At 40.0% G+C, this 26515-nt stretch overlaps 1 protein-coding gene across 1 annotated transcript; it reads right to left on the bottom strand.

The window, feature by feature from the left end:
* Positions 1–347: 347 nt before the first annotated feature.
* On the bottom strand, positions 348–25957 carry LOC141116690 (Fc receptor-like B). The gene is made up of 6 exons (XM_073609080.1): positions 25876–25957; positions 22402–22422; positions 19490–19750; positions 19138–19407; positions 5979–6251; positions 348–853 (listed from the first exon to the last, which is right to left on the bottom strand). Exons 1-6 carry the CDS (start codon positions 25955–25957, stop codon positions 762–764), a joined length of 999 nt encoding a protein of 332 aa, XP_073465181.1. The 3' UTR covers positions 348–761.
* Between the last annotated feature and the right edge of the window lie 558 nt (positions 25958–26515).

Here is a 26515-nt window from a genome sequence, read left to right as displayed (position 1 = left end):
CGCTGAGCTTGCGCGGAGGAGCGAACGCATACGTAAGTCACGCCCGCATATGAAAACAGTGTTCAAACCACACATGTGAGGTATCACCGCGATCATTAGAGCGAGAGCAATAATTCTAGCATCTCCTCTGTAACTCAAAACTGGTAACCTGTAGAATTTTTTAAACATCGCCCATGGAGATCTTTAAGAGTCAAAGTTTGTCACCATTCCACGAGCGGGCGCAATTTTGAAGCGTGACATGTTGGGTATCAATTTACTCGGCATAACATTATCTTTCACAATATAAAAAAATTGGTCTAACTTTACTGTTGAGAAACGAAAATTAGCATACAATGTTATCTGCTGGCTAAAAATAAGAATACAAGATATTTATATATAATAATACATTTTTACCTGACCATTATTAAAAAAAGACAATATATACTAAACCCACTTCATACTTTATTTAGTTTTCTTTGAATAAACAACATAATCAGTAAAGTGTGACATTTGTGTTATGCATCTTAGTTTTTTTTTTAAAGAAAACCACTTTATTTCCTTCCTGACAAACTCACCTCAAGCTGTGAGCTCAGTGACCTATATTCAGCGTATAAACTCATTTGTTTAATCTTTTATATTTTTTCAAAATTAATATCAAGTTTTTGGGGAATATTCATTTGTTGACAATTGCTGAATTTCCTTTAAATTCAACCAAGACATTTTCCATGTTTACTTAGATGTTTTATTGAGGTCCTCAGATTCCTAGAAGTTCTTCTTCTTCTCTACCACTTGTTGTGGAAGTAGGTGAAACATACTGCAGCAGATAATACAAATCCAGAGATCACCAGGCGTATAATATTCTGAACCGTGTAATCTGAGGAGAGAATCGGTGATGGAAGTTATACGATTTTTATAACATTTTGTGTGATTTTGAACTGTTACAAATGTATATAATGTTTATATGAAGGGTCTGGATCAGCTTTCATCTTGTTGGACAGAAGCAATGATGTTGTTTTATTTTCTAATAGTCCTCCCGTAAGAGGAGAGAGGTGACATAGAAAGTAACTAAACTGAACTGGGAGATAAGCGCATCACCTGCTGAAAAGAAGCGTAAGCTACAAGTTGGTGAATGAATAAAGGAAAGGAATAAAGACTAAGAAAAAGAGAATAAGGGAAGTAAATAAAGACTAAGGGAAAGAGAATAAGGGAAGGGAGGAAAGACTAATGCCCTGTGCACACGATAGGATTTTCCGATGGAAAATGTGTGATAGGACCTTGTTGTCGGAAATTCCGACCGTGTGTGGGCTCCATCACACATTTTCCATAGGAATTTCCCACACACAAAGTTTGAGAGCATGCTATAAAATTTTCCAACAACAAAATCTGTTGTCGGAAATTCCGATCGTGTGTACACAAATCCGACGCACAACGTGCCACGCATGCTCAGAATAAATTAAGAGACGAAAGCTATTGGCTACTGCCCCGTTTATAGTCCCGACGTACGTGTTTTATGCCAACGCGTTCAAAACGATTGGATTTTCCGACAACTTTGTGTGACCGTGTGTATGCAAGACAAGTTTGAGCCAACATCCGTCGGAAAAAATCCATGGATTTTGTTGTCGGAATGTCCAATCAATGTCCAACCGTGTGTACAGGGCATAAGAGAAAGGGAATAAGGGAAGGGAATAAAGAGTAATAGAAAGAGAATAAGGGAAGGGAGTAAAGATTAAGTTACTTATAATAAGGGAAGTAAATAATGACTAAGGGAAAGAGAATAAGGGAAGGGAGTAAAGACTAAGGGAAAGAGTATAAGGCATGCAAGAAAGAATATATGAAAAGGAATAAGGAAAGGAAATAAAGACTAAAGCCGCGTACACACGGGCGGACTTTTCGACCGGACTGGTCCGACGGACTTTCCAACGGACTTTCAACGGACTTTTGACTGACTTTCGACGGACATTTTAACGAACGGACTTGTCTACACACGATCACACCAAAGTCCAACGGATTCGTACATGATGACGTACACCAGACTAAAATAAGGAAGTTGATAGCCAGTAGCCAAAAGCTGCCCTAGCGTCAGTTTTTGTCCGTCGGACTCGCATACAGACGAGCGGATTTCTGGGTCCGGCGGAGTTACGATGTAAAGGTTTGAAGCATGTTCCAAATCTAAAGTCCGTCAGATTTTCGACTGGAAAAGTCCCCTGAAGGTCAGATGAAGCCCACACATGATCGGATTATCCGCCGGACTCGGTCCGTCGGACCAGTCCGGTTGAAAAGTCCAACCGTGTGTACGCTGCATAAGGGAAAGAGAAAAAGGGAAAGTAAGAAAAACTAAGAGAAAAGGAATAAGGGAAGGGAATAAAGACTACGAGATAACCTTCAAACAGGTAAACAACATGATAGCTCCATACACAACACCCTTTAATGAAGAGGGTAGATCAGAACAAACCACCCCTCCTACACCGGAGAGATGGACTATCCATCCTTTCTCCCTTCTTTTACCCCTCATCTGTTCTCTCCCTTATTTTTTTTCAATCAGCATCCATTAACCTACAGCTTCACCCCCCTCCTCTACAGATTTATCCCTAGTTAGGAGGGCTACATTGGCCATTATATAGAACATCCTATTTGCATTTTTCTTTCCCCCGACCAACCCTCCTAACCCAATCATACACACTTTGGGCTTACTTCATGACTCCTCACCCCCTCTTTCATACCTATTGGTTTGGGCTTGACCCAGATAATTGATGTTCATTATCATTTGCTTGATACAAAAAGCTTTCCTTGACTTTGGGCACTGATAGCCCAGAGGAAGGCAAACTGTTGTACCTGTTACATCCCCCCAACAAATTGTTACAACACATTGAATGTATACAACTAGGGATGAGACAAACACCCCCCGGTTTGGTTCGCGGCAGAACATGCGAACAGGCTAAAAATTGTGAACACGCCAACACCATTAAAGTCTATGGGACTCGAACGTGAAAAATCAAAAGTGCTAATTTTAAAGGTTAATATGCAAGTTATTGTCATAATAAGGTGTTTGGGGACCTGGGTCCTTCCCCAGGGGACATGTGTCAATGCAAAAAAAAGTTTTAAAAACGGCCATTTTTTCAGGAACAGTGATTTTAATAATGCTTAAAGTGAAACAATGAAAGTGAAATATTCCTTTAAATATCGTGCCTGGGGGGTGACTATAGTATGCCTGTAAAGTGGCGCATTTTTCCAGTGTTTAGAACAGTACCTGCACAAAATGACATTCTTCTTCTAAAAGTCATTCAAAACTGCTTGCGGTTGTAATGTAATGTCGGATCCTGGCAATATAGATGAAAATCATTGAGAAAAACGGCATGGGTACCCCCCAGCCCATTACCAGGCCCTTTGGGTCTGGTATGGGTATTAAGGGGAACCCCGCACCCAAATTACAAAAAAAAGGCGTGGGGCCCCCAGGCCCTATATACTCTGAATAGCAGTATACAGGCGGTCCCTGGGTTACAAACAAGATAGGGAATGTAGGTTTGTTCTTAAGTTGAATCTGTTTGTAATTTGGAACAGGTACATTTTTAAAGTGTAGCTCCAGCCAAAAATATTTATTTTTAAGCTTTTTGGATAACATAGGAAAGGGTTATCACCCCTGTAACATTTGTTTTGCTGTCTGTGCCCCTGTTCATAAGATTTCACCTCACTTTCTGTCCCAATGACAATTGGATTTTGGAAATTTTGGGTTATTAGGGAAACTAGGATTGGTGGTAAAGCATCAGTGGAGACACCTTTTCCCATATTAACTCTTATGCCCCGTACACACGGTCGGATTTTGTTCGGACATTCCGACAACAAAATCCTAGGATTTTTTCCCACGGATGTTGGCTCAAACTTGTCTTGCATACACACGGTCACACAAAGTTGTCGGAAAATCCGATCGTTCTGAACGCGGTGACGTAAAACATGTAGGTCGGGACTATAAACGGGGCAGTGGCCAATAGCTTTGTCCGTCGGATTTGTGTACAAACGATCGGAATTTCCGACAACGGATTTTGTTGTCAGAAAATTTTATATCCTGCTCTCAAACTTTGTGTGTCAGAAAATCCGATGGAAAATGTGTGATGGAGCCCACACATGGTCGGAATTTCCGACAACAAGGTCCTATCACACATTTTCCGTCGGAAAATCCGACCGTGTGTACAGGACATTACAGGAGAGAATTTCCCTTCCTAGGGATAGAGTTCCTCTCACCTCCTGTTGTCTCCCTCCGTTTGTAAGTAGGAGTCGTTTTGAAGATGTTTCATGGCTCCTCCAAGCACCTTTATTACCCCTAGTCAGTGTCAGGAACTTACCCCAGTATTTATATCCACATAGGAAACCCTTTGACCTTTATCCAATCACCATGGAAATGATGATTGTCAAACAACAGGATTGGAGGTGAGAAATGTCTGTGGAAACAACTAATTCTAATTACTTTACCCAATCGGCACCAATACATGGGGTCTGGGAGATGTGGTAATTGAATGTGTTACATGGTAAAAGGTGTGACTTTTTGTCAAACCATTGAGGTAACTTTGTTAAAACTGTATTATTTATGGGTAATATATAGTGCTGAAGGAACTTGCACAGTTTAAAGATGATTGTTCCAGTATGAGGGAGATGGGGTGTTCAACATTACAGAACAAGTCCAGCTAAATATAACTCACTGACACTAGCTATACCATGAACCCGATAAATGAGAATCTTCAACAAAACATTCTTTAAATGTCTGTAGGCGCCTTTGCACTGGTTATGCTAGTTTGGATTTGTCTTATATACAGTAGATAGTGTACATTTATATTACCAATGTATAATTATTAAGTGCTGCCACAGCAGTCTTTTGTACTGAGTTTTGGTATGTTCCTATATACCCTACTTCTGTATAGTGTTAGATATACAGTATCAGCCCTTAGCTAGGAACTCCCTTTTTCTTTGTGTGCCATGTTAGTTTTTCTTCCTGGGAAACCAGGAGGCTTTTAGATCAGAAAGTCTTTTCACTTCCTAGAAAATAAAAAAAGACATCTGTTGTATATGCCATCCTAGAATAAGCTTCATTGGATTTCACTTCTGTGTTGTCTTAACACTGCCTGTGGATCTTCTTAAAGTGCTTTAGGAGATATCCCTGTATTTGCATGTGCCGACGTCATCACATGCGCACTTAAGCAAACTGAAGCAACGGCACGTAAGTGCCGTTGCTTCAGTTGTACTGTGCCCTCACCGGCGGCTCCCGCATCATGCGTGGGAGTGACGTCATCGTGGCTCCGGCCAATCACAGACCTGGAGCCGCGATACCCGGAAGTAAGTCCCCGGGGAGATGTCGGCTGCCGGAGCAGTGAACGAGGACCGCTGCAGGTGCTTCGATCTCTGGTAAGTAATTCATAATGTGCTAGTATGCTATGCATAGTAGCTCTTTATGCCTTTGTCTTGCGGGTTTTTTTTTTTTTTGGATTTCTTAAAACGGGTTTACAACCCCTTTAAAGGGATTTGAAACCCGTTTTAAGAAATTCCCACAAAGTTTACAATCCCTTTAAAGGGAATGTAAACCTTCGCCGTTTTTCACCTTAATGCATTCTATTAAAAACATTTTTTAATGCAGCAGCACCCCCGAGCCCCCCTTATACTTACCTGAGCTATGGACACCGAATGCTGGACTCGGGAGCGTGCCCGCAAGGCAACTCCCCAGGAGAGTGCCTCTCCTAGGGGGTTATCTGATGTGGGGAGGAGCTGCGAGAGCTGCCGGGAGACCCCAAAAGAGGATGTTCGGGGCAACTCTGTGCTAAACGAGCTGCACAGTGGAGCTAAGTATGATATGTTTGTTATTTTTTTTTTTAAATGAACCCTTACAATCACTTTAAGTCAGAAAGTTGCTAAACTATCTATACAGACTGGGTCTCAGGAGGAATGTCTTTTGGATAAGGTGATATTAGAGACAGAACATGTACAGATCAGAGGCTTATTTAATTCTTTAAGCTCACCGTGTATCTGCGTTATCTGGATAAAGATCCCATCACTCATCTTCCTCACAGTGTCAGACCTCGTCCTCACTTCACAGGTATAATTCCCAGAATCCTCCACTCTGTATTTATTGGATACACTGAATTCCTGCACAGTCCGTCCATCTCTGTAGAAGGCAAAGTGAAGCTCTGTGGTGCCTCTGAGTGGATCCAGTCTGGTGTCACATCTCACTGTCAAAGAACCTCTTCCTGATATATTATATAGAATTATTATTTTTGGAGGAGAAAAGAGCTCTAAAAAAAGGAATTGTTAAAATTAACAATTGATGGGAATGTATTCATTTTTTCTTTAAATCTTGATAATCACACAATACTTTGAAGGGACTTAAACAATTTATATCAATGTTATAGACCTGTTGTATCCACTGGAGTAATACACAATAATATGGAAACCGGTGTGGTCAGTTTTGTCACAAGTCATTTATTCTACCTGTGTATTTGGATGGTGAGTGGTAAAGCGAGACACGGGAGGAAACCAACACAAACGTAAAAACTTCAGGCAGGCAATGTCCTGAGTGATAACTGGGCTCAGAGCTCCAGTGCTGCAAGGAAGTCCACCTGTATGGAGTATTAAGACTCAGCAGTCCGTCATCAGTGTAACCATCCAGTTATCATCATATTTTCCAATATTATTTAGTGTTGCTCGTCATAAAGAGGGGCACAATCAATTTCATCATTTTAGTGTTAGTACATAAGTCTGATCCTCACATTCAGTATTAGAGGAGTCCCCAGCCTCACTGCTGGAAGTGGTTCTGGTTCCGGGACAGGTGTGTCTCTATGGGAGGCTGTACAGGTCTTCTCTGCCCCTGGAACTATCACCACATCCAATATTCACACAATGGCGGCCTCCAGAGCTGAATGGAAGTCTTGGCACAAATATAAACATCACATCACATCACAGGATATGGTGACACGTTCCTCTAGGCAAGAATTTCTCAAATTCCTATGAATTTAAAGCCAAAATAAAAAAGTGTCCTTGTCTACCACAGTTGTTCATGAACAGGTATCAGAGTATCACCACCACTAACATGTAGGGATCAGTGAAACTGAGGGTTTTTGCTTTAATGGAATTCTAATGAATATTAGGACATCTCAGGAATATTTGCCATCATGAATTGAATGAGGAAGGTGGTGATTAAGGTTGTTTTTTTTTGTGGGGGGTGGGGGGGTGGAGGTGAGGTTAGAGAAGAAAATGGGCTATAAATGCCTCTTGAGGATTAGAAAAGCACTCATCATTTTTATTTGTAAACTTTATTTTCTTTTAGTTCTTTATAACAAAAACAAAAAAGCTTAGAAGAATTGTATTGCCCCGTACACACGGTCGGACATTGATCGGACATTCTGACAACAAAATCCTAGGATTTTTTTCCGACGGATGTTGGCTCAAACTTGTCTTGCATACACACGGTCACACAAAGTTGTCGGAAAATCCAATCATTCTGAACGCGGTGACGTAAAACACGTACGTCGGGACTATAAATGGGGCAGTAGCCAATAGCTTTTATCTCTTTATTTATTCTGAGCATGCGTGGCACTTTGTGCGTCGGATTTGTGTACACACGATCGGAAATTCCGACAACGGATTTTGTTGTTGGAAAATTTTATAGCCTGCTCTCAAACTTTGTGTGTCGGAAAATCCGATGGAAAATGTGTGATGGAGCCTACACACGGTCGGAATTTCCGACAACAAGGTCCTATAACACATTTTCCATCGGAAAATCCGACCGTGTGTACGGGGCATATTTCTTTCTGCGTGCACTTTAAGGCCCCTTTCACACTGTTGCACCGTTTAGGTCCGCCTGTCAGTTTTGTTGGCGGACCTGAACGGGCACTCCATGCTAGTCTATGGAGCGACGGATGTCAGCAGTGACATGTCCGCTGACATCTGACCCAGTCCGATCTGCTAAAATCAGACGGATGGCCCTACGTTCACATACATCCCTGACGGATCGGGTGAGATCTGATGAAAACGGACATGCTGTCTGTTTTCGTCCGATCTCTCCATAGCAACCAGCGGCACTTGACAAGCCCCTCCCCCTTCAGTGAGCAGAGAGGGACCTGTCATCTGCCGGCTCAGCGGAGATCAACGGAGAGATGGCGGACAGAGGCGGACTCCATAGCAGCAGATCCGCCTCGTGAGAATGAACCCTTAAGTGGTTGTAAAGGGAGAAGATTTTTTTTCTTAATAGATTCTATGTATTAACCACTTCAGCCCCGAAAGGATTTACCCTCTTAATGACCAGGTCATTTTTTGCGATAGGGCACTGCGTCACTTTAACTGACAATTGCGTGGGTGTGCGATGTTGCACCCAAAACAAAATTGACGCCCTTTTTTCCCCACAAATAGAGCTTTCTTTTGGTGGTATTTGATCACCTCTGCGATTTTTATTTTTTGCACTATAAACAAAATAACACCCACACTTAAAATACACTTACCTGTGCCCGCAGCACTCCTGAACTCGGGGGATTTCATTCCCGGAGACTCTGGGTAGAATATGGGGCCAAAAACCAATAAAACAGTGCCGCCTCATAGCACCATCTAAAATGGCGCCGCTGCAGTCTGCCTCAGGAACCTCCAGCTGCACTGATACAAATTTAAAGACAAATAGCACCTCACATACTTTATCATATGATTCAGAAATACATTGTGAGAATTTGGAGGATTCACCTGAGGATGAAATAGCTTCACCAGTAATGTTGAAGCAAATAGAAAACATGCTTCAAAAAGCTTTGAAACGCACTTCTGACCATATTACCACCAACCTTACCAAGAAGATAAGAGAGCTGGGTCAACGCTTGTCAACACTTGAAACCAGAGTAGATGACATAGAAAATAATACTGTTAATACCGTTAATTGTTATACTGAAATTGACAACCTTGGGGAAGAAAATATTTTACAGACGAGACTGGAGGACTATGAAAACCATGCTTGATGCTCCAATCTGCACTTTAGAGGTATTCCTGGAACTGTAATTGACTTACAAGCCACAATAACAGCACTTTTCCAGGAATTACAACCAGCCATCCTGGTGGATCGAATGGAAATGGACAGGGTTCATAGAGTCCTAACACCCAAAAAATCTGACGGTCCACCTCGTGATTTCATTGTGAAGTTTCATTTCTACAGGACAAAAGAACAACTACTATCTGAAGCAAGAAATAAAGAAACTCTCAACTTCCAAGGACATAACTGCCAGCTTTTTGCAGATTCGTCCCAACTTACAATTAACAAAAGAAGGGCTTTAACCACTTCCGAACCGCCGCACGCTGATATACGTCCTCTCTTTGAAGAGGGATATTGTTGTTATGGCAGCACCTAGCTGCCATAACCCCAGTATCCTCTTCTTCAGGTGGCGGTCCGGTTTCCGATAATAGTGGTCTCTGCGGTGGATTCGCCGCGGGATCACTTTTATTGGCGGCGGGAGAGGGGCCCCCCTCCCGCCGCTCTCCGGTGCCCTCCGCCACTTGCTGGAGCTGTCTGTAGCGGCGGAGCTGATCAGATCCTTCTCCTTCCAGGGTATGGAGATGAGTGAGGGGAAGATGGCCCCCACCCGTATCCATACCGTTGCAGGGTGGAAGCGACGTCAAAATGTCACTTCCACCCATAGCTCTTAAAGGGCCATTTTTTTTTTTGCATTTTAGTGTAAATATGAGATCTGAGGTCTTTTTGACCCCACATCTCATATTTAAGAAGTCATATCATGCTTTTTTTCTATTACAAGGGATGTTTACATTCCTTGTAATAGGAATAAAAATGATTTTTTTTTTAAAGAACAGTGTAAAAATAAAAAATAAAAAGTAAAAAAATAAGAAATTTATTTTTTAAACGCACCCCGTTCTGCCGAGCTTGCTTGCAGAAGCGAACGCAGATGTGAGTAACGCCCGCATATGAAAACAGTGTTCAAACCACACACGTGAGGTATCGACATGATCGGTAGAGTGAGAGCAATAATTCTAGCCCTAGACCTCCTCTGTAACTCAAAACATGCAATCTGTAGAATTTTTTACACGTCGCCTATGGAGATTTTTAGGGGTAAAAGTTTGTCGCCATTCCACGAGCGGGCGCAATTTTGAAGCATGACATGTCGGGTATCAATTTACTTGGCGTAAATTATCTTTCACAATATAAAAAAAAATGGGCTAATTTTACTGTTGTCTTATTTTTTTATTTAAAAAATGTATTTTTTCCCAAAAAAGTGCGCTTGTAAGACCGCTGCGCAAATACGTTGTAACAGAAAGTATTATAACGACTGCCATTTTATTCTCTATGGTGTTAGGGAAAAAAATTATAATGTTTGGGGGTTCTAAGTAATTTTCTAGCAATAAAACCTGTTTTTAACTTGCAAACAACAAATCTCAGAAAGAGGCTCAGTCCTTTCGTGGTTAAAACCTCTACTACAAGTATTACAACGCAATCAAATTACATATTAATGAGTTTTCCCTTCTCAGTGCGTTTCGCATTCCAAGGCTCCAAATTTTACATGTCGTTCTGCAAATGACTTCCAAACAACTCTCCAAGACATGCATCTGTTGAACCCAACGCAAATTCAAGAAACTACACGTCGAAGATCAACATCATCTTCCTCAAACAAATCATCCACGCTGACCGGGAGAAATGAGCACCAGAGTTGACACAAAAGAGGCCGATATCGACCTCCTCACCCAGTCCCTGATGATTTTATGGATTGAAGAATACGTTATACTCATATTTCTCTTTCTACTTACCGGATGAGTCCACCAACTCTTATGCCCCGTACACACGGTCGGATTTTCCGATGGAAAATGTCTGATCGGAGCGTGTTGTCGGAAATTCCGACCGTGTGTGGGCTCCATCGGACATTTTCCATCGGATTTTCCGACACACAAAGTTTGAGAGCAGGATATAAAATTTTCCGACAACAAAATCCGTTGTCGGAAATTCCGATCGTGTGTACACAAATCTAACGGACAAAGTGCCACGCATGCTCAGAATAAATAAAGAGATGAAAGCTATTGGCCACTGCCCCGTTTATAGTCCCGACGTACGTGTTTTACGTCACCGCGTTTAGAACGATCGGATTTTCCGACAACTTTGTGTGACCGTGTGTATGCAAGACAAGTTTGAGCCAACATCCGTCGGAAAAAATCCTAGGATTTTGTTGTCGGAATGTCCGAACAAAGTCCGACCGTGTGTACGCCCTATTACTGTTTATTTCACATTTGGCCTCAAATGAGTTTTTACCATACTTAGCCACATTCGGTTATGATATTATGAAAATGAGTTGTCTTATCCATTTTCATAAATCCATACTTTATGATTTATTTTTCCTTTATCTCTTAAATAAATAATGCAATTACACAGTTCTGTTATTTTTATTATCTCTTTTCTAGTCATTTTTCGCCATAATGAGATGCTTTAATTATCTCATCAGTTCTTAACATAGTATAGATGCAATTCTATTCCAGATCCATGATAAAAGGCTTTATGGTCACTTTTGATCACTTTTCAGTAGCCATGTTTCTTTTCTATTATTTGACTCCCAGTTCCTGCTTGGGCAATCATGTTCTTGTTCCATATATACTTATGAAATCTTGTTACTGGTTGGCTTTACCATTCCTTCAGGGATGTTCTTTGTGCTCCTTCTTTGCTACTCTCAGTTTGTTCATTGATATAGTGAACAACTGACAGTGGCTAATGTATCTTTGGAGGGAGATTTTCACTCCCCCCCCCCAATGGATATGTTATGAGATTATACATGTTTTATTTACTATTCAAAATGAATAAAATTTGCATTCTATTCTTAGATCTTCTACCCTTTCCTTTTTCATCCTTCCTTATCCCCCCCTCCGGAGGCAAACCCACTCACACAATGTTTTGGAAAACATGATAACATACCTTATGCATTCGTAACCCTATGGCTCCATTAGACATATTATCCCTGAATGTACAGGGCCTTAACATTCCAAAAAAAAAAAAATGCACCAAAGCCTTTCATTCCTTTGCCACTAGAAAAGCATATATCTTGTGCCTTTAAGAAAGCCACTTTACACCACAATCCACCCCTAAATTTTTCAGCAAAATGTATTCACAGGTTTATACAGCCTCAGCTTAAACCAAACAGCGTGGCGTACTTATTGCATTCCACCTCAATAACCCATTTATATTTTTAAAAAGAGAAAAACCCCTTCCCGACCAGCTGCCGCAGTTGTACTGCAGCAGGTTGGCTCCCCTGGGCGAAACGCGACGTGACAACATAACGATGACCACCGGGCACCAGCGATCGCTCGTGACAGAGCAGGAACCGGGATCTGTGTGTGTAAACACACAGATCCGGTTCTCTCAGGGGAGAGGAGGCAGATCGTGTGTTCATACCAAGTATGAAAACCAATCTCTCTCCTTCCCTAGTCAGTCCCACCCCCCCCCACAGTTAGAACACACCCAGGGAACACAGTTAACCCCGTGATCGCCCCCTAGTGTTAGCCCCTTCTCTGCCAGTGACATTTATACTGTAATCAGTGCATTTTTCTAGGCAATGGTCCCAAAAATGTGTCAAAAGTGTCCAATTTGTCTGCCGTAATATCGCAGTCGTGAAAAAAATTGCAGATCACCGCCATTACTAGTAAAAAATAAAAAATAATAACAATAATGCCATAAATATATTCCCTATTTTGAGGAAGCTATAACTTTTATGCAAACCAATCAATATACGCTTATTGCAATTTTTTTTTACCAAAAATATGTAGAAAAACACATATCGGCCAAAACTGAGGTAAAAAAATATATATATTTTTTAATTGGGGTATTTATTATAGCAAAAACGAAAAGATATTGGGGGTTATTTACTAAAGGCATATCCACTTTGCACTACAAGTTCAAACTACAAGTGCAAAGTGCACTTGAAATTGCACTGAAAGTGCACTTGGAAGTGTAGTCGCTGTAGATCCGAGGGGGACATGCAAGGAAAAAAAACAGCATTTTAGCTTGCACATGATTGGATAATAAAATCAGCAGAGCTTCCCCTCATTTCAGATCTTCCCCTCAGATCTAAAGCGACTGAACTTCCAAGTGCAATTTCAAGTGCACTTTGCACTTGTAGTTTGCACTTGTAGCGCAAAGTGGATTTGCCTTTCGTAAATAACCCCCATTGTGGTTTTTTTTTCTAAATTGTCGCTCTTCTTTTGTTTATAGTGCAAAAAATAAAAAAAGCAGAGGTGATCAAATACCACCAAAATAAAGCTCTATTTGTGGGAAAAAGGAAGGCAATTTTGTTTGGGTACAACGGCGCACGGCCGCGCAATTGTCAGTTAAAGTGACGCAGTGCCGTGTCGCAAAAAATGCCCTGGTCCTTGAGCAGCCAAATTTTCCAGGGCTGAAGTGGTTAAAAACCCTGAAGAACGTTATTTGATTCTTACAGGACATTTACATGATACTGCCATAACAGTAGTTTCATATTATGCCCCTAATAAAAGACTTACTTCTTTCCTTTCTCACCTTTTACAGGTAATAGAATCACACAAAATAGATAGGTTACTTATATGTAGAGATTCTAATCTAACTCTTTCCCTTTCTAGACAAATCACCTATATCTCAATCAAATATCCCAAATAGACATTCTTTTTCACAACTTATTACAAAATATAATCTAGTAGACTCCTGGCGTGAACAAAATCCAACTAAAATTCTATATACTCATTATTCATATCCCTATTGTTCATTCTCACGAATAGACCACATATTTTTAACTACAGGTATGTTACCTGAAATTTTAACATCCAAAATTTTGCCCTTCCCATGGTCAGATCATAGTGCAATATATACTGTTATAGCCTCTACTATCCCAAAAGCACATGATCTGACCTGGCTTCTTAGAGACTCTTTGCTTAAAAATCCGACACATAAACTTAATATTGAACTTGCACTAAAAGAATATCTTGAAGACAATTCTACCCCCGACATTTCTCCACTCATCCTGTGGGAAGCCCACAAACCAGTTCTACGTGGAATGTGTTTGAGACAAGCTGCTCTATTTAAATCGAGAATGTAGAGTTTTATACAACAAGTTAGAAACAAATTTTAACACTTGCTTTATGGCATTCCAATCCAATCCTTTCCCTTCATTGCAACTGAACTTAGATAAGGCCAAACTTGAATTTGATTTGTTTCTCAGAGTCAGCAGATAGAACTATTAAAAGATCACACCACAACTTCTACATGAAGGCAAATAAACCAGAAACTCTATTAGCCCGGACGCTTAAAGGGGTTGTAAAGGTAAAAATTTTTTCACCTTAATGCATTCTATGTATTAAGGTGAAAAAACTTCCTACAATACCGCCGCCTCCAGCCCCCCCGTTTTACTTACCTGACACCTCGAAAATCTGCCGCTCGCTCCTGACATCCATTTCGCCGCTCAGCCTGGCCGCTAATTGGCTACAGTGGATGGATTGAAAGCAGCGCAGCCACTGGCTCACGCTGCTGTCAATTGCATCCAATGACGCGGCGCGCCGGGGGGCGGGGCCGAGTGATACAGTGAACGGCTATAGCCGCCGGCTGTATCATGGGAGCGCGCATTAAGTTGGTTAGTTCTTGCGGGGAGGAGCTGAAACAGCCGCCGAGGGACCCCAGAAGACCAGGTTCGGGGCCACTCTGTGCAAAACGAGCTGCACAGTGAAGGTAAGTATAACATGTTTGTTATTTTAAAAAAAAAAAAAATTACCTTTACAACCCCTTTAAGTCCTACAACATTCCCTCTAAACCTATACACCTTAAAATATCTAAGATGTATATTCCAACAACCCAAAGAAAATACTTCAAAAATTCAAGTCGCATTTAACTACTTTATATTCATCTGACACTGAGCTGGATACGTCCAAGGCAGATGAGTTTTTTTTTCCCCACATTTCCCTTCCCTCATTATCCACAACACAGTTAAGCCTCGTACACACGGTCAGACTTTCCGACGGGAAATGTTCAATGACAGGCTGTTGGCGGACAATCCGACCGTGTGTATGCTTCATTGGACAATTGTTCTCGGTCTTTCCGCCAACAAATGTTGGCTAGCATGTTTTCAAATTTTCCGCCAACAAATGTGTGTTGACGGACTTTCCGATCGTGTGTACACAAGTCCGTCAGACAAAAGCCCAAAGCACGAACACGCATGCTCGGAAGCAGAAGCAGTCGGTCTTGTAAACTAGCGTTCGTAATGGAGAATTAACATTCGTGACGCGGCAAATTATGAAATTTTCAATTCTCTTCTTTTTTAATGGGATAATAATGAAGCTGCTTTGCTGGTGATACTGATGGAGTTATTGCAAACACATTTTCAAAGGCTTTTTTTTTTGGTGATATCAAGAATAATATTATTATTATTTTTTTTTTTTTTTATTTGGGCAAGTTACCACAACACCATTATCCCATAGTTTTTAAGATCAAAGATACAATTATGTTGGTGTCCCTTGTCAATTTTACATTGTATTTTATAAAATGTAACTGCCGACTCCCAAACTGTCATTTGAAGTAAAACACACATAGCCAAGTATTATTCTCCACATTTTTTTTATTGTGCATTCAAAAAAATAAATGAATAAAATTAGACATGCTATCTGCCAATAGAACTTAACCAGAAAAGTGCATTCTATGCATCCAAAAATATAGCAAATATACCAAATCAATCATTATTATTCAACCAAAAAAAATGTCAAAGCAATAACTTCAAGGCCAATATTAAATAACACGTTATCTCCTCCGATTCCACAACATGTCTGGTTGACGAACGGCCGTTCAGAAACGAACTGAAAAGCACAAAATGAAAAGTGCGAACCGAAAAGTGCGAATCAACACTCACCAAACTTCTACAAACACGAAATTAGCAGAAGGAGCCCAAAGGGTGGCGCTAAAGAGCTGAAAAAACCACGTAGTACGTCTAGTATGTCACTACGTTCGTAATTGTTGGCCAACATTTGTGTGACCGTGTGTATGCAAGAGAAGTTTGAGCCAACGCCCTTCAGACAAAATTCCACGGTTTTGTTGGCGGAAAGTCCGATCATGTGTACAGGGCATTAGCGTTATTGGAGGATCCTGTGTCGGTCGGTGAGGTGTCCAATGCTATCAAAACATTGAAACTAAACAAAAGACCTGGTCCTGATGGATTTTTTGCACTTTATTATCGTACATACATAGAGACACTTTCACCCATTTTAGCTAATGCCCTCAACTCTCTCCTATCAGGACTTTCTTTTAGACAGGAAACATTGACAGCGATTATTTGTATGCTTCCCAAACCTAACACTGATGATACCATTTGTTCTAATTATTGTCCTATTTCCTTATTAAATTTAGATATCAAAATATTAGCTAAAATTCTTGCTACTAGACTTAATACATTCATTGGTAAAACTATACATAGAGATCAAGCAGGATTTATCCCTACTGGACAAGCTAGTGATAATATTAGACGTGCAACCCTTTTATCACATGCTGCTAAATTGCGTGGCATTCCAGCCTGCTTCCTCTCATTGCATATAAAAAAGGCATTTGATTCTATTTCATGGTCCTAAATGCCCTATACCCTTAGTAAATGGGGTTTTGGCCCTCATTTTTTATAATGGATCTCAGCACTGTACCATAAACCCAAATATGCAAGCTACAAATTTTAGACATTCAACATAGAGAGAGGTAAACATCAAGAATGCCCGCTCTCTCCACTATTGTTTGCTCTGCTTATTGAGCCTTTGACACAAAGAATAAGAATGGTGCCTTCTATTACTGATATAGAACTGGGAGGATGTCATCACAAATCATGCTGATTTGCGGATGAAATCCTTTTATTTTTGTCTTCACCTCAAGTTTCTGCTCCTAACATTATGGTTATGTTAAAAATATACTCAATCATTTCAGGTCTTACGGTTAATATTCAAAAATCTACAGCCTTGAACATCTCGCTAACTACTGCTGAAAAATTAGTACAGAAGTCATTACCCTTTAAATGGGCTACACATAGTATCCCTTATTTAGGTATCCAGCTCACACGAGTGGACTTCTCGTCGGACTGAACGCCGACAGACTTTTCGACGGAGTTCCGACGGAACGGACTTGCTTACACACGATCACACCAAAGTCCGATTTTTTTGAATGTGGTGACGTACGACCGGACTAGAAAAGGAAGTTCAATAGCCAGTAGCCAATAGCTGCTCTTGTGTCGTTTTTGGTCCGTCGGACTAGCATACAGATGAATGTTTTTTTGATAGGAATCGAGTCCGTCTTAAAGATTGGAAATATGTTCTATTTCTAAGGTTCGTCAGATTTTTCGACAGAAAAGGTCCACACATGATCGGAATGTTCAACGGATTCGTTCTCTCGGACCTTTGCTGCCGGAAAGTCCGGTCGTGTGTACGCGACATTGGATTTATTTTCCACCAATTATCCTACTTTACTGAATCTAACTACAAACTTCCTTTTAAAATGGTCATCCATACCAATTTCAGGGGTTGGGAAAATCAATATAATAAAAATGTCCATTCCTTTTTTGTGGGAGTTCACCTTCCTCTGGATCAGCCAAGGTTTCTAAAGCACAGTTTTAAGTAGGAATTTAAATGACCTTTTACAGAGATAAAGAATACATCTGAGTTCTCAAACACATTTAAACTCTCCTCGCTGTATATTTGTTTAGTACATTTGTACAGTCCAGACTGACTCATCCTTATATTAGGAATATGGAACTCAGAGTCAGATTCTGATGATTGTATCTCCTGATCATCCTTGTAGAATTTTAGGGATTTTTTTATTTTTTTGCTCAATGTGCTAAGCTAAAATAACACTAAAGCCTCGTACACACGATCGGATTTTCCACAGACAAAACCTCTGACTTTTGTCTGAAGGCGTGTGCCTGGATTTTGTCTTGCATACAAATGGCAAGGAATTGTTGGCCAACAAACATGAACATAGTAACGTACTACGTGGTTTTTCAGATCTTTAGAGCCACCCTTTGGGCTCCTTCTGCTAAGTTTGGTGAGTGTTGATTCGTGCTTTTCATTTTGCGCTTTTCATTTTGCGCTTTTCTTTTCACGCTTTTAATTTAACGCTTTTAAGTTCGCGCTTTTCAGTTCGTTTCTGAACGGCCGTTCGTCAACCAGACATGTTGCGGAATCGTAGGAGATAACATGTTATTTATTATTGGCCTTGGAGTTATTGCTTTGACCCAAGTCCAGTCCAAGAACAGGAGGAGGAGGAGTTCTTGGACCAAAATTTGGTTGCTTTATTATTCGTGACCAATTATGTCATATGCCTTTGCTGCGGGAGCTCCAGGAAAATAATCCGGATGATTTTCGGAATTATCTCCGGATGACGGACCCCTACTTTCACCAACTCTTGGCATTGCTGACCCCCTATAATAAGAAGCAGGACACATGCATGAGGCTTTTATTTGATTTTTTGGTTGACTAATAATGATTTGATTTGTTATATTTTCTATATTTTTGGATACATCGAATGCACTTTTTGGTTAAGTTCTATTGGCAGATAGCCTGTCTAATTTTCTTTTTTTAATGTATAATAAAAAATTGATGTAGAATAATACTTGGCTATGTGTTTTACTTCAAATGACAGTTTGGGAGTAGGCAGTTACATTTTAAAAAATACAATGTAAAATTAACAAGAGACACCAACATAGTTGTATCTTTGAACTTAAAAACTACAGGATAATGGTGTTGTGCTAACTTGCACCAAAAAAAAAAAAAAAACAAAAAAAACAAGCATAATAATATTATTCATGATATCACTAGAAAATAAAATCCTTTGAAAATACATTTGGCAGAACTCCATCAGTATCACCAGCAAAGCAGCTTCATTATTATCCCATTAAAGAAGAAGAGAATGTGCGTTGCATTTCCAGATTTCATTATTTGTCACATCACAAATGTTAATTTTATTTTGCTGTGTTTGCATCCACCTCGGAGATGCTTTTTTGATGGGGGGGGGGGCGATGCAGCTAGGGAAAAAATGAGCTTTAAATGGTTTATGGAAGTTAGGAAAGCACACTTTTTACAAGAAAGTCAACTCTAAAGAGCATTTTTTGTGGGAGTTCATCTTTCTCTGGATCAACCAATATTTCTGAGGATACAGTTTTAAATAGGATTTTAGTTTACCTTTCACAGAGATAAAGGATACATCTGAGTGCTCTTGTACATTTAGACTATCATTGCGGTGTATCTGTTTAGTACATTTGTACAGTCCAGACTGACTCATCATTATATTAGGAATGTGGAACTCGGAGTCAGATTCTGATGATTGTATCTCCTGATCATCCTTGTAGAATTTTGTGTTTATTGCATTAAAATCTTTTACATGATGACATCTCAGTGTCAGGGGGTCTCCTTCATATATGGCAGATGGAGGTCTCTGCAGGATGACAAAATCTGAAATGTAATGAAAAATAATTTAGGTTGTTCTATTCACACCCAACAATCTGTAATGATGGAGATGAGATGGATGACTCACTTTCTGTAACATTTAGGAAGACGGGATCACTGATATCACCACCGATGGTCTGGCACTGGTAATCTCCACTGTCCACTACTGAAGATGTTATATGAAGTCTCTGTTGATCTCCTGGTATTGGTCTCTTATCTTTGTACCAGTGATAGGTCCGAGGCTCCTCTGGTACAGTAGACGGCACATCACATGTTAGAGTCACATTGTCATAATATAATATATTCCCCCAGTTGGGTGTGAAGGTCACCACAGGTTTGATGGCCCCTCCTATAGAAGAAAAGATATCACACAGAACACATAGAGAGCACAGTGTGCAGCAAAACACAGATGGCTGGACTCAATTAGTGTGGAAAAAAAAATCTCCATAGAAAAGGGAATATTTGTAGTTCTGGACACTGAAATTTCCCAACATGTTGGTAGATCTGTGTTTGGAAAAATGAATACTACTCCCCTTACACAGCACATGTCTTCTGGTTACTGCATAAGATGTTCTGTTCATTCCAATTACCTGAAGCAATTAAGCTCCATTAAAAGGATTTCATTATAAAATTTTTTTTTTTTTTAGTTTTATAACTATCTGTGACCCCACTGAGGTGATTCACCCTCTTTTGTCCAGGCGACCAATGTCACAGTTCTATTCTATTTGTTTCTATTATATTCTAGTATTTTCTATTCTATTTTGTTCTGTTTTACACCATTATATCCTATTCTTTTATTGTCTGTTATATTCTTTTCTAGTCTATTATTTTTTTTTCTATTCGATTCCTTTATTTTCTATTCTATTTTATTCTCTTTGGAAATTGGAATACTTTTCGAATTCGAATTTGAAAACTATTCGAATTTGAAAACTTTTTGAATTCGAAATCTATATGAAAACTATTCGAATTTGAATTTTGTCTGAATTTTTTTTTTTTCCAATTCGTTTAAATTCAGTACTATTGTAATTCGGCAAAAATTTGGATACATCCGAATTTCCGAAAAAACTAAAATTCGTCCAAATTGTAATTCGGAACGAACCGCACATGTCTAATGGCGTCAGATTTACTTTAATGTGCTGTTCCATGGATAAAATATTGGATGGAAAACATAATGTTTCGTTATAAAAACTGAATGTATCGTTATTATTTTTGATCTTACTTACACATATCTGAAAGCTGACAACTCTCTTTCTCTTAAAGTGGAGTTAAAGTGTTTTAAGCAGGAAGGCTTTTATAATAGAATAGACTCTGTAAGGGGTATTTACTAAAAATGGAGCACTCAGAATCTGGTGCACCTGTGCATAGTAGCCAATCAGCTTCTAACTTCAGCTTGTTCAAGTAAGCTTTGGCAATAAAACCTGGAAGCTGATTGGTTACTGTGCAGAGATGCACCAGATTCTGAGTGCTCCAGTTTTAGTAAATTTCCCCCGTGTGTATCTTTATGGCAATGTAAGGTTGTGTTAGCAATTTTAATCTGTTTGTTTGATAAACCGCACATGCGGGATACATTATTTCCTGTGCACTTGAGCCAGAGTTTCTCAGGTCAGGTTGGCATGATGGCTGAACCTGGAAGATGACCAGGTGAAGATGTCAGCTGCAGCAATGGGGTACCAAGAGAGATTTTGGACCTTATATTGGTGGAGGGGCTGCCTTGGCAGTATGCCTATTATATGCTGTGCCTACACCACCCAAGTCTATCTGTGTAGCAATGATGTGTTTTCATCAAACAGTACTAGACCTGCTTTGCCTTGCAGAAGCTGTATCTTCAAAATACTCAAATGTATTAATTGTCAGAAAAAGGCCTTTTTTTCTCTTGTCTTCGACTGAATTGAATGCATTGAATGCCAAAAGACCTAAATTCAGAGGCACGGGACACAAGAAGGCAAAAACAAAAAAAAACTAGCGCTAATATGGGGAAAATGGGGTAAGAGTTCACAATAAAATGTCCATAGATATAAAATAAGGTCCACATGAAGAGAAGCTCACTGTTGTGGCAGCTCAGTCTGGGAGTAAGAAGCCGCTCTGTGAGGGTACAAGGAAGAAGAGACAAATGCCAACTAATTGTAGCAATAAAGTTATTTTAATAAAGGTAAAAGAATATCACTCACAAAAAGAGTAAAATCTCAAGCATGTAGCCCTGTATAAAAAGGGTCCTTGCCATCACTAAACCCGGTCTCAGGCCTGAAGAAGGAGCTCCACAAACGCGTTGCCACGTCTTTGCATCAAGTACGGTTGTGACGTCACATCTGCCAGGCTCTTTGTTCCATGCCCACATGAGGCCTTGAGAGCTTCCGATGCTTCTAACAGCTTGGACCGCAGCCCTCGAACTCCAGATGGATGTAGACCGGGTTTAGTGACGGCAAGGACCCTTTTATACAACACTACATGCTTGAGATTTTACTCTTTTTGTGAGTGATATTCTTTTGCCTTTATTAAAGTAACTTTATTGCTACACTTAGTTGCCACAAACCACAGGTAGGCTTCTAAACATTAGAGCTAAAGCCCTCAGGTATGGACCTTGACATTGACTAGTGGCAGCACAGTTTACTGACAGCATCAACAAGTCCAAATACAAAGACACAATCCACAGTAAAATGTCCTTACAAATATGTAAACATTCCATCAATTTTGAGCTTTGGAAACTTAAGATGAACTTAACTTTGATCCAAATTCAAATTGAAGCACTATGGCCTTTCCCCACAAGCATTTCTGTGGTACATTCAAATTAATATTTAATCTCAATTATGTGAAAAATGTAGCTAACCCGCACAATATTAACCCCCACTGTTTTTGTATAGACCTTTACAGCTGCATTAAAGCAAAGCTGTTGGCAAAATGATAATCAATGACCCAAACTCCTTTCTCAGAAAACTTTAAGATCACATTTTTATATTATTATTGCATTTATGGCATATTATCCAGTGTCAGCTCTGTACTCACCAGATTTTCCCAGGTTTAAAGCTGAAAAGCCAGAATGCACTTGTTAGAAACTATCACGTACAGTACATGTCATTAAAACATATCTATTTTCTTTATAAGAGCTATGTTTTTTAGGATCCCAATTTTCTTAGGTCATGAGAAGAATGGACCTGTGACTCTCACTTAATGTAGGTAAAAGCAGACATGGAAAAACTAAACCTATGGCTTCAGGAGACTGGATTGAACCATCAGACCATATGTTGACACTCTCCCATTGTGTAAGCATCAACTGTCCTTATAGTCATCCCAAAAGCCCCCTCACACAATAATTAGACATGTTCATTGCCCATCATTCTTCCATGTATCCATCATAACCCTTTACCAAGCTTCTTCTATTATGCTTCATGCAACCTCCAGCCAACCCACCACCACCACCTTTATGAAGCTTATTTCAATCAGCAGCTACACCTTTCCCCATCCTCCTTATGCAGTTCCAGTCATCAGACTCTACTATTTATGTTAGCCATAAGCCTCTGAAATATGCATCCACCAGAATCCCCCTTTACTCAGATACCTCATGTAGTGACTCCCAAATTCCCCATGAGCTGTATGCTGTTAGTCGAAGGGTGGAATTACAATTCTGGGATATACTGTGGAAGAGAATATAACTTAAAACAATATCTTAATGATGTGAGACAAGGAGCACTCAGCAGTAGACCCAGGACACATACCCCGGTACCCAACTCTACATTGCCCCAAACTTTAACTACATTTTTCTTCCTAGATATGACATTCTGCTGCCTTCATCATTGACTTTGGCAATTAAAATGAAACTCTTCTGAAAATCACAAATGTTCTTCTGACTTATATAGGTAAATATGAACCTTCCAGCCTATGTGACAAGACCACAAAATAGCTTACAATCAATACTCATAAAACAGCACTAGTCAGATGCTCCTCTCTGTGATGTGTAATCCACCAGCAATGAGCAGATTATGGTAAACAATTGTGACATAACATACTTCTTATGGAGCAAGCCAGCTGATACTTAGCATCCTTGGTAGATAGGATAGAAGAAAAGAAAGAAGAAGAAGAATAAGGAGAAGGAGAAGGAGAAAAAAGCATAATAAGAAGAGGGGTCATCATACTTTGTCCACAACAGATGTAAATAGAACGAGTGTGTTTTACATAGAGCCTCCAACAGGTTCATAGTAATGAGTTGTTTCATGTGTTTCACACAATTTCAAAGTTAAGACATTCAGTCGATATGAAGATAATGTTAAGTATAAAAAAGTTTCTACTTACACAGAAATACGATGGTGAGGAAGATGGACATGGTAGCCGGGACCTTGAAGTTATGACTGTCTCACTAAGAAGCAGAAGTTATGAACATCTTCTCACTTCCTGAGTTTTGTTTATAGACATTTTAATTTAATGTTAAAACTGATGTTGTAAGATTGTAGAAAGATGAATAATCTGTAAATGCCAATCATATCTCAGATCAGTGTTGCCAGTTCTGTTAAAAGTGCCTTGTCGTGTATGAAAGCCTCAACAAAATTCAAATTACATTTTAGGGTGGACACTGTTGGCCTTTAACTTGGGTTGCTTGCTAGTCTAGCTGGAATATACAATATAGAGAAAACTTGCGTAGAGTCCAGTTTTAGCTGTCAGTGATACATGCAAGAGTCATCGCTCCAAGTATCCACTGCTGCAAATCCAATTGAGTACTAGTAAAAGGTGCCCCTCCTCCCCTCGTGAAGGTAACACTGACAGTAAACGTTTCCACATACAAGGAAATAAATCACAACATTGACTCCTCTCATATCTGGCAGCTCCATCTGAGGTTTCAGTCAGACAAAGTAAGCTTTAAAGCAGGCTCCAGAGGGCTCCAACATAGAAACCTTGCCAATAAGTGAGGTGTATGAAGCACTAAGCTACCCCTCACTGCCAAAACCTCCATAACCTGCCACCATCACCGCTTCCTCTGCCAGTTGCCTGCTCTTCCTTCTAGTTGCATTCTTCTTACACCATTAAAATTATTTTACCATTCTCTCTTTTACTTTTTAACCCAGAGGAATATCCATGGCTGTAACTCACTGTTTACCTGTTCTTTTGGATACACCTTGACTACACATTTATGTCCTTCTCCCCACCTCAAGTAAATGACACAAACCAACTTCTTCTTTGAACAAGAACTCAGTTTACTGGATCAATTTGCAGAATACAGTTGACGTAGCACATTATTACACAGAATTCCTTCACATAAAAGGTTATACTTATACTTACAACTGATTATACATTTAATTTAGCTGTACGTTGACCTGGCTTTGCTGCTGTTTCCTTAGTGGTGCTGCTCATACCCTAAAGTTAGGAAAGTCCTCATACACGTGGTTGCCCATAAGCTGTTCCCAAAGGGTGAATGGACACACAGAGCTGCGGTTCAGCTTGGGTGCCCCCATAGCAAGCTGCTAGCTGTGGGGGCACTCGATGGGAGGGAGGGGCCAGGAGCACCGGCGAGGGACTCAAGAAGAGGAGGATCTGGGCTGCTCTGCGCAAAACTACTGCACAGAGCAGATGAGTATAACATGTTTGTTATTTTTAAAGAGAAAAAAAAAAACAAGACTTTAGTATCACTTTAAATTCAACCAAGACATTTTCCATGTTCACAGAGATGTTTCATTGAGGTCCTCAGATTCATAGAAGTTCTTCTTCTTCTCTACCACTTGTTGTGGAAGTAGGTGAAACATACGGCAGCAGATAATACAAATCCAGAGATCACCACAAGTATTATATTCTGCACTGTGTAATCTGAGGAGAGAACCAATGATGGAAGTTATATGATTTTTAAAACATATTGTGTGATTTTGAACTAATACAAATTCTGAGTGTATATGAAGGATCTGGATCAGCTTCCTTCTCATTGGACAAAAGCAATTATGCTGTTTCATGTTACAATAGTCCTCCTGTATGAGGGGAGGTGACAAAGAAAGTAACAAAAAATAACTGGGGTGGGGGGGGGGGGGGCAGAAGTATAACAAGGCTGAGGAGTAAGAGTAAGAGGAGGGTAAGGAGGAGGAGGAAGAGTAAGAGGAGGAGAAAGAGTAAGAGGAGAAGGAGGGGAAAAAGGAGGAAAAAGAGGAGTAAGAGGAAGAGGAGGAGGAAGAGGAAGAAGAAGAGGAAGAGGAGGAAGAAGAAGAGGAGGAAGAGGAGGAAGCAGAAGAGGAGGAAGAAGAAGAGGAGGAGGAGGAAGAGGAAGAGGAAGAAGAAGAGAACGAGGAAGAGGAAGAAAAAAAAAGAGGTAATGGAAGAGGAAGAAGAAGAAGAAGGGGCAGAAGAAGAAGAGGAGGAAGAGGAAGAAGAATAAGGGAGGAGGAGGAAGAGGAAGAAGTAGAAGGTTCACAGTAATGAGTTGTTTTGTGTGTTTCACAGGATCTCAAAGGAAAGACACTCAACTGATACTCAGATCATATACACAATAAAAACCATATTACTTACACAGGAACATGATGGCGAGGAAGACAGACATGGTAGCCAGGACCTGGAAGTTGTGAGCGTCTTTCTGAGAATTGGAGGTCATGACTGTCTTCTCACTTCTTGAGTTTTATTTATAGATATTCCCCTCAAGTTAAAAACATGTCATGAGAAAGAAGAAAGTGGAATAATCTGTGATAGCCAATCAGATCATAATTCTGTCATATCTGATATGATAGTTTAGACAAAACTCATATTACATTTTATGGTGGACACTGCTGCCCTTGTACCCGGGATTGGTGGTCCAGCTGGATCACACAATAGTAAGGACACCTGATTGGAGTTCAGTGTTGTCACTTTGGCAAGGTATGGCTTCCGTTTACATCTCACTGAATAGTACACTCAGGTGATACCATATGGGCTTTCCTTTGAAGCAGATTTACTGACAAGAATTGTAAACTCAGTTTACACCCTACAGGCAATCCTTTGGGGTAGATGTACCAATAAGAATATAATCAATCACCCTTTTGGGGGAAATATACCAATAATATTAATAATCACTCTATAGTATTACCTTTTGCTCCTCCCCAAGCTACTAAATAAAAGTTTTTATTTAGAGAGCTGAGGATTGGAGGGGCCAGAATTGACAGTAACTGATACTTCT

Source organism: Aquarana catesbeiana, linkage group LG13 (assembly GCF_042186555.1).
Source record: "Aquarana catesbeiana isolate 2022-GZ linkage group LG13, ASM4218655v1, whole genome shotgun sequence".
NCBI lineage: Eukaryota > Metazoa > Chordata > Amphibia > Anura > Ranidae > Aquarana > Aquarana catesbeiana.
The sequence above is the reverse complement of the archived record's forward strand: the minus strand, read 5'-3'. Positions and strand labels throughout refer to the sequence as shown.

Coding starts and splice junctions, on each gene's coding strand:
- LOC141116690 (XM_073609080.1), bottom strand. CDS start 25,957: ATGACCTCCAATTCTCAGAAAGACGCTCACAACTTCCAGGTCCTGGCT. Junction 6,252..19,137: donor ATCCTTTATCTCTGTGAAAG/GTAAACTAAAAT, acceptor TCCTTTTTTTAG/AGCTCTTTTCTCCTCCAAAA. Junction 854..5,978: donor CCAGATAACGCAGATACACG/GTGAGCTTAAAG, acceptor TTCTCTCCTCAG/ATTACACGGTTCAGAATATT.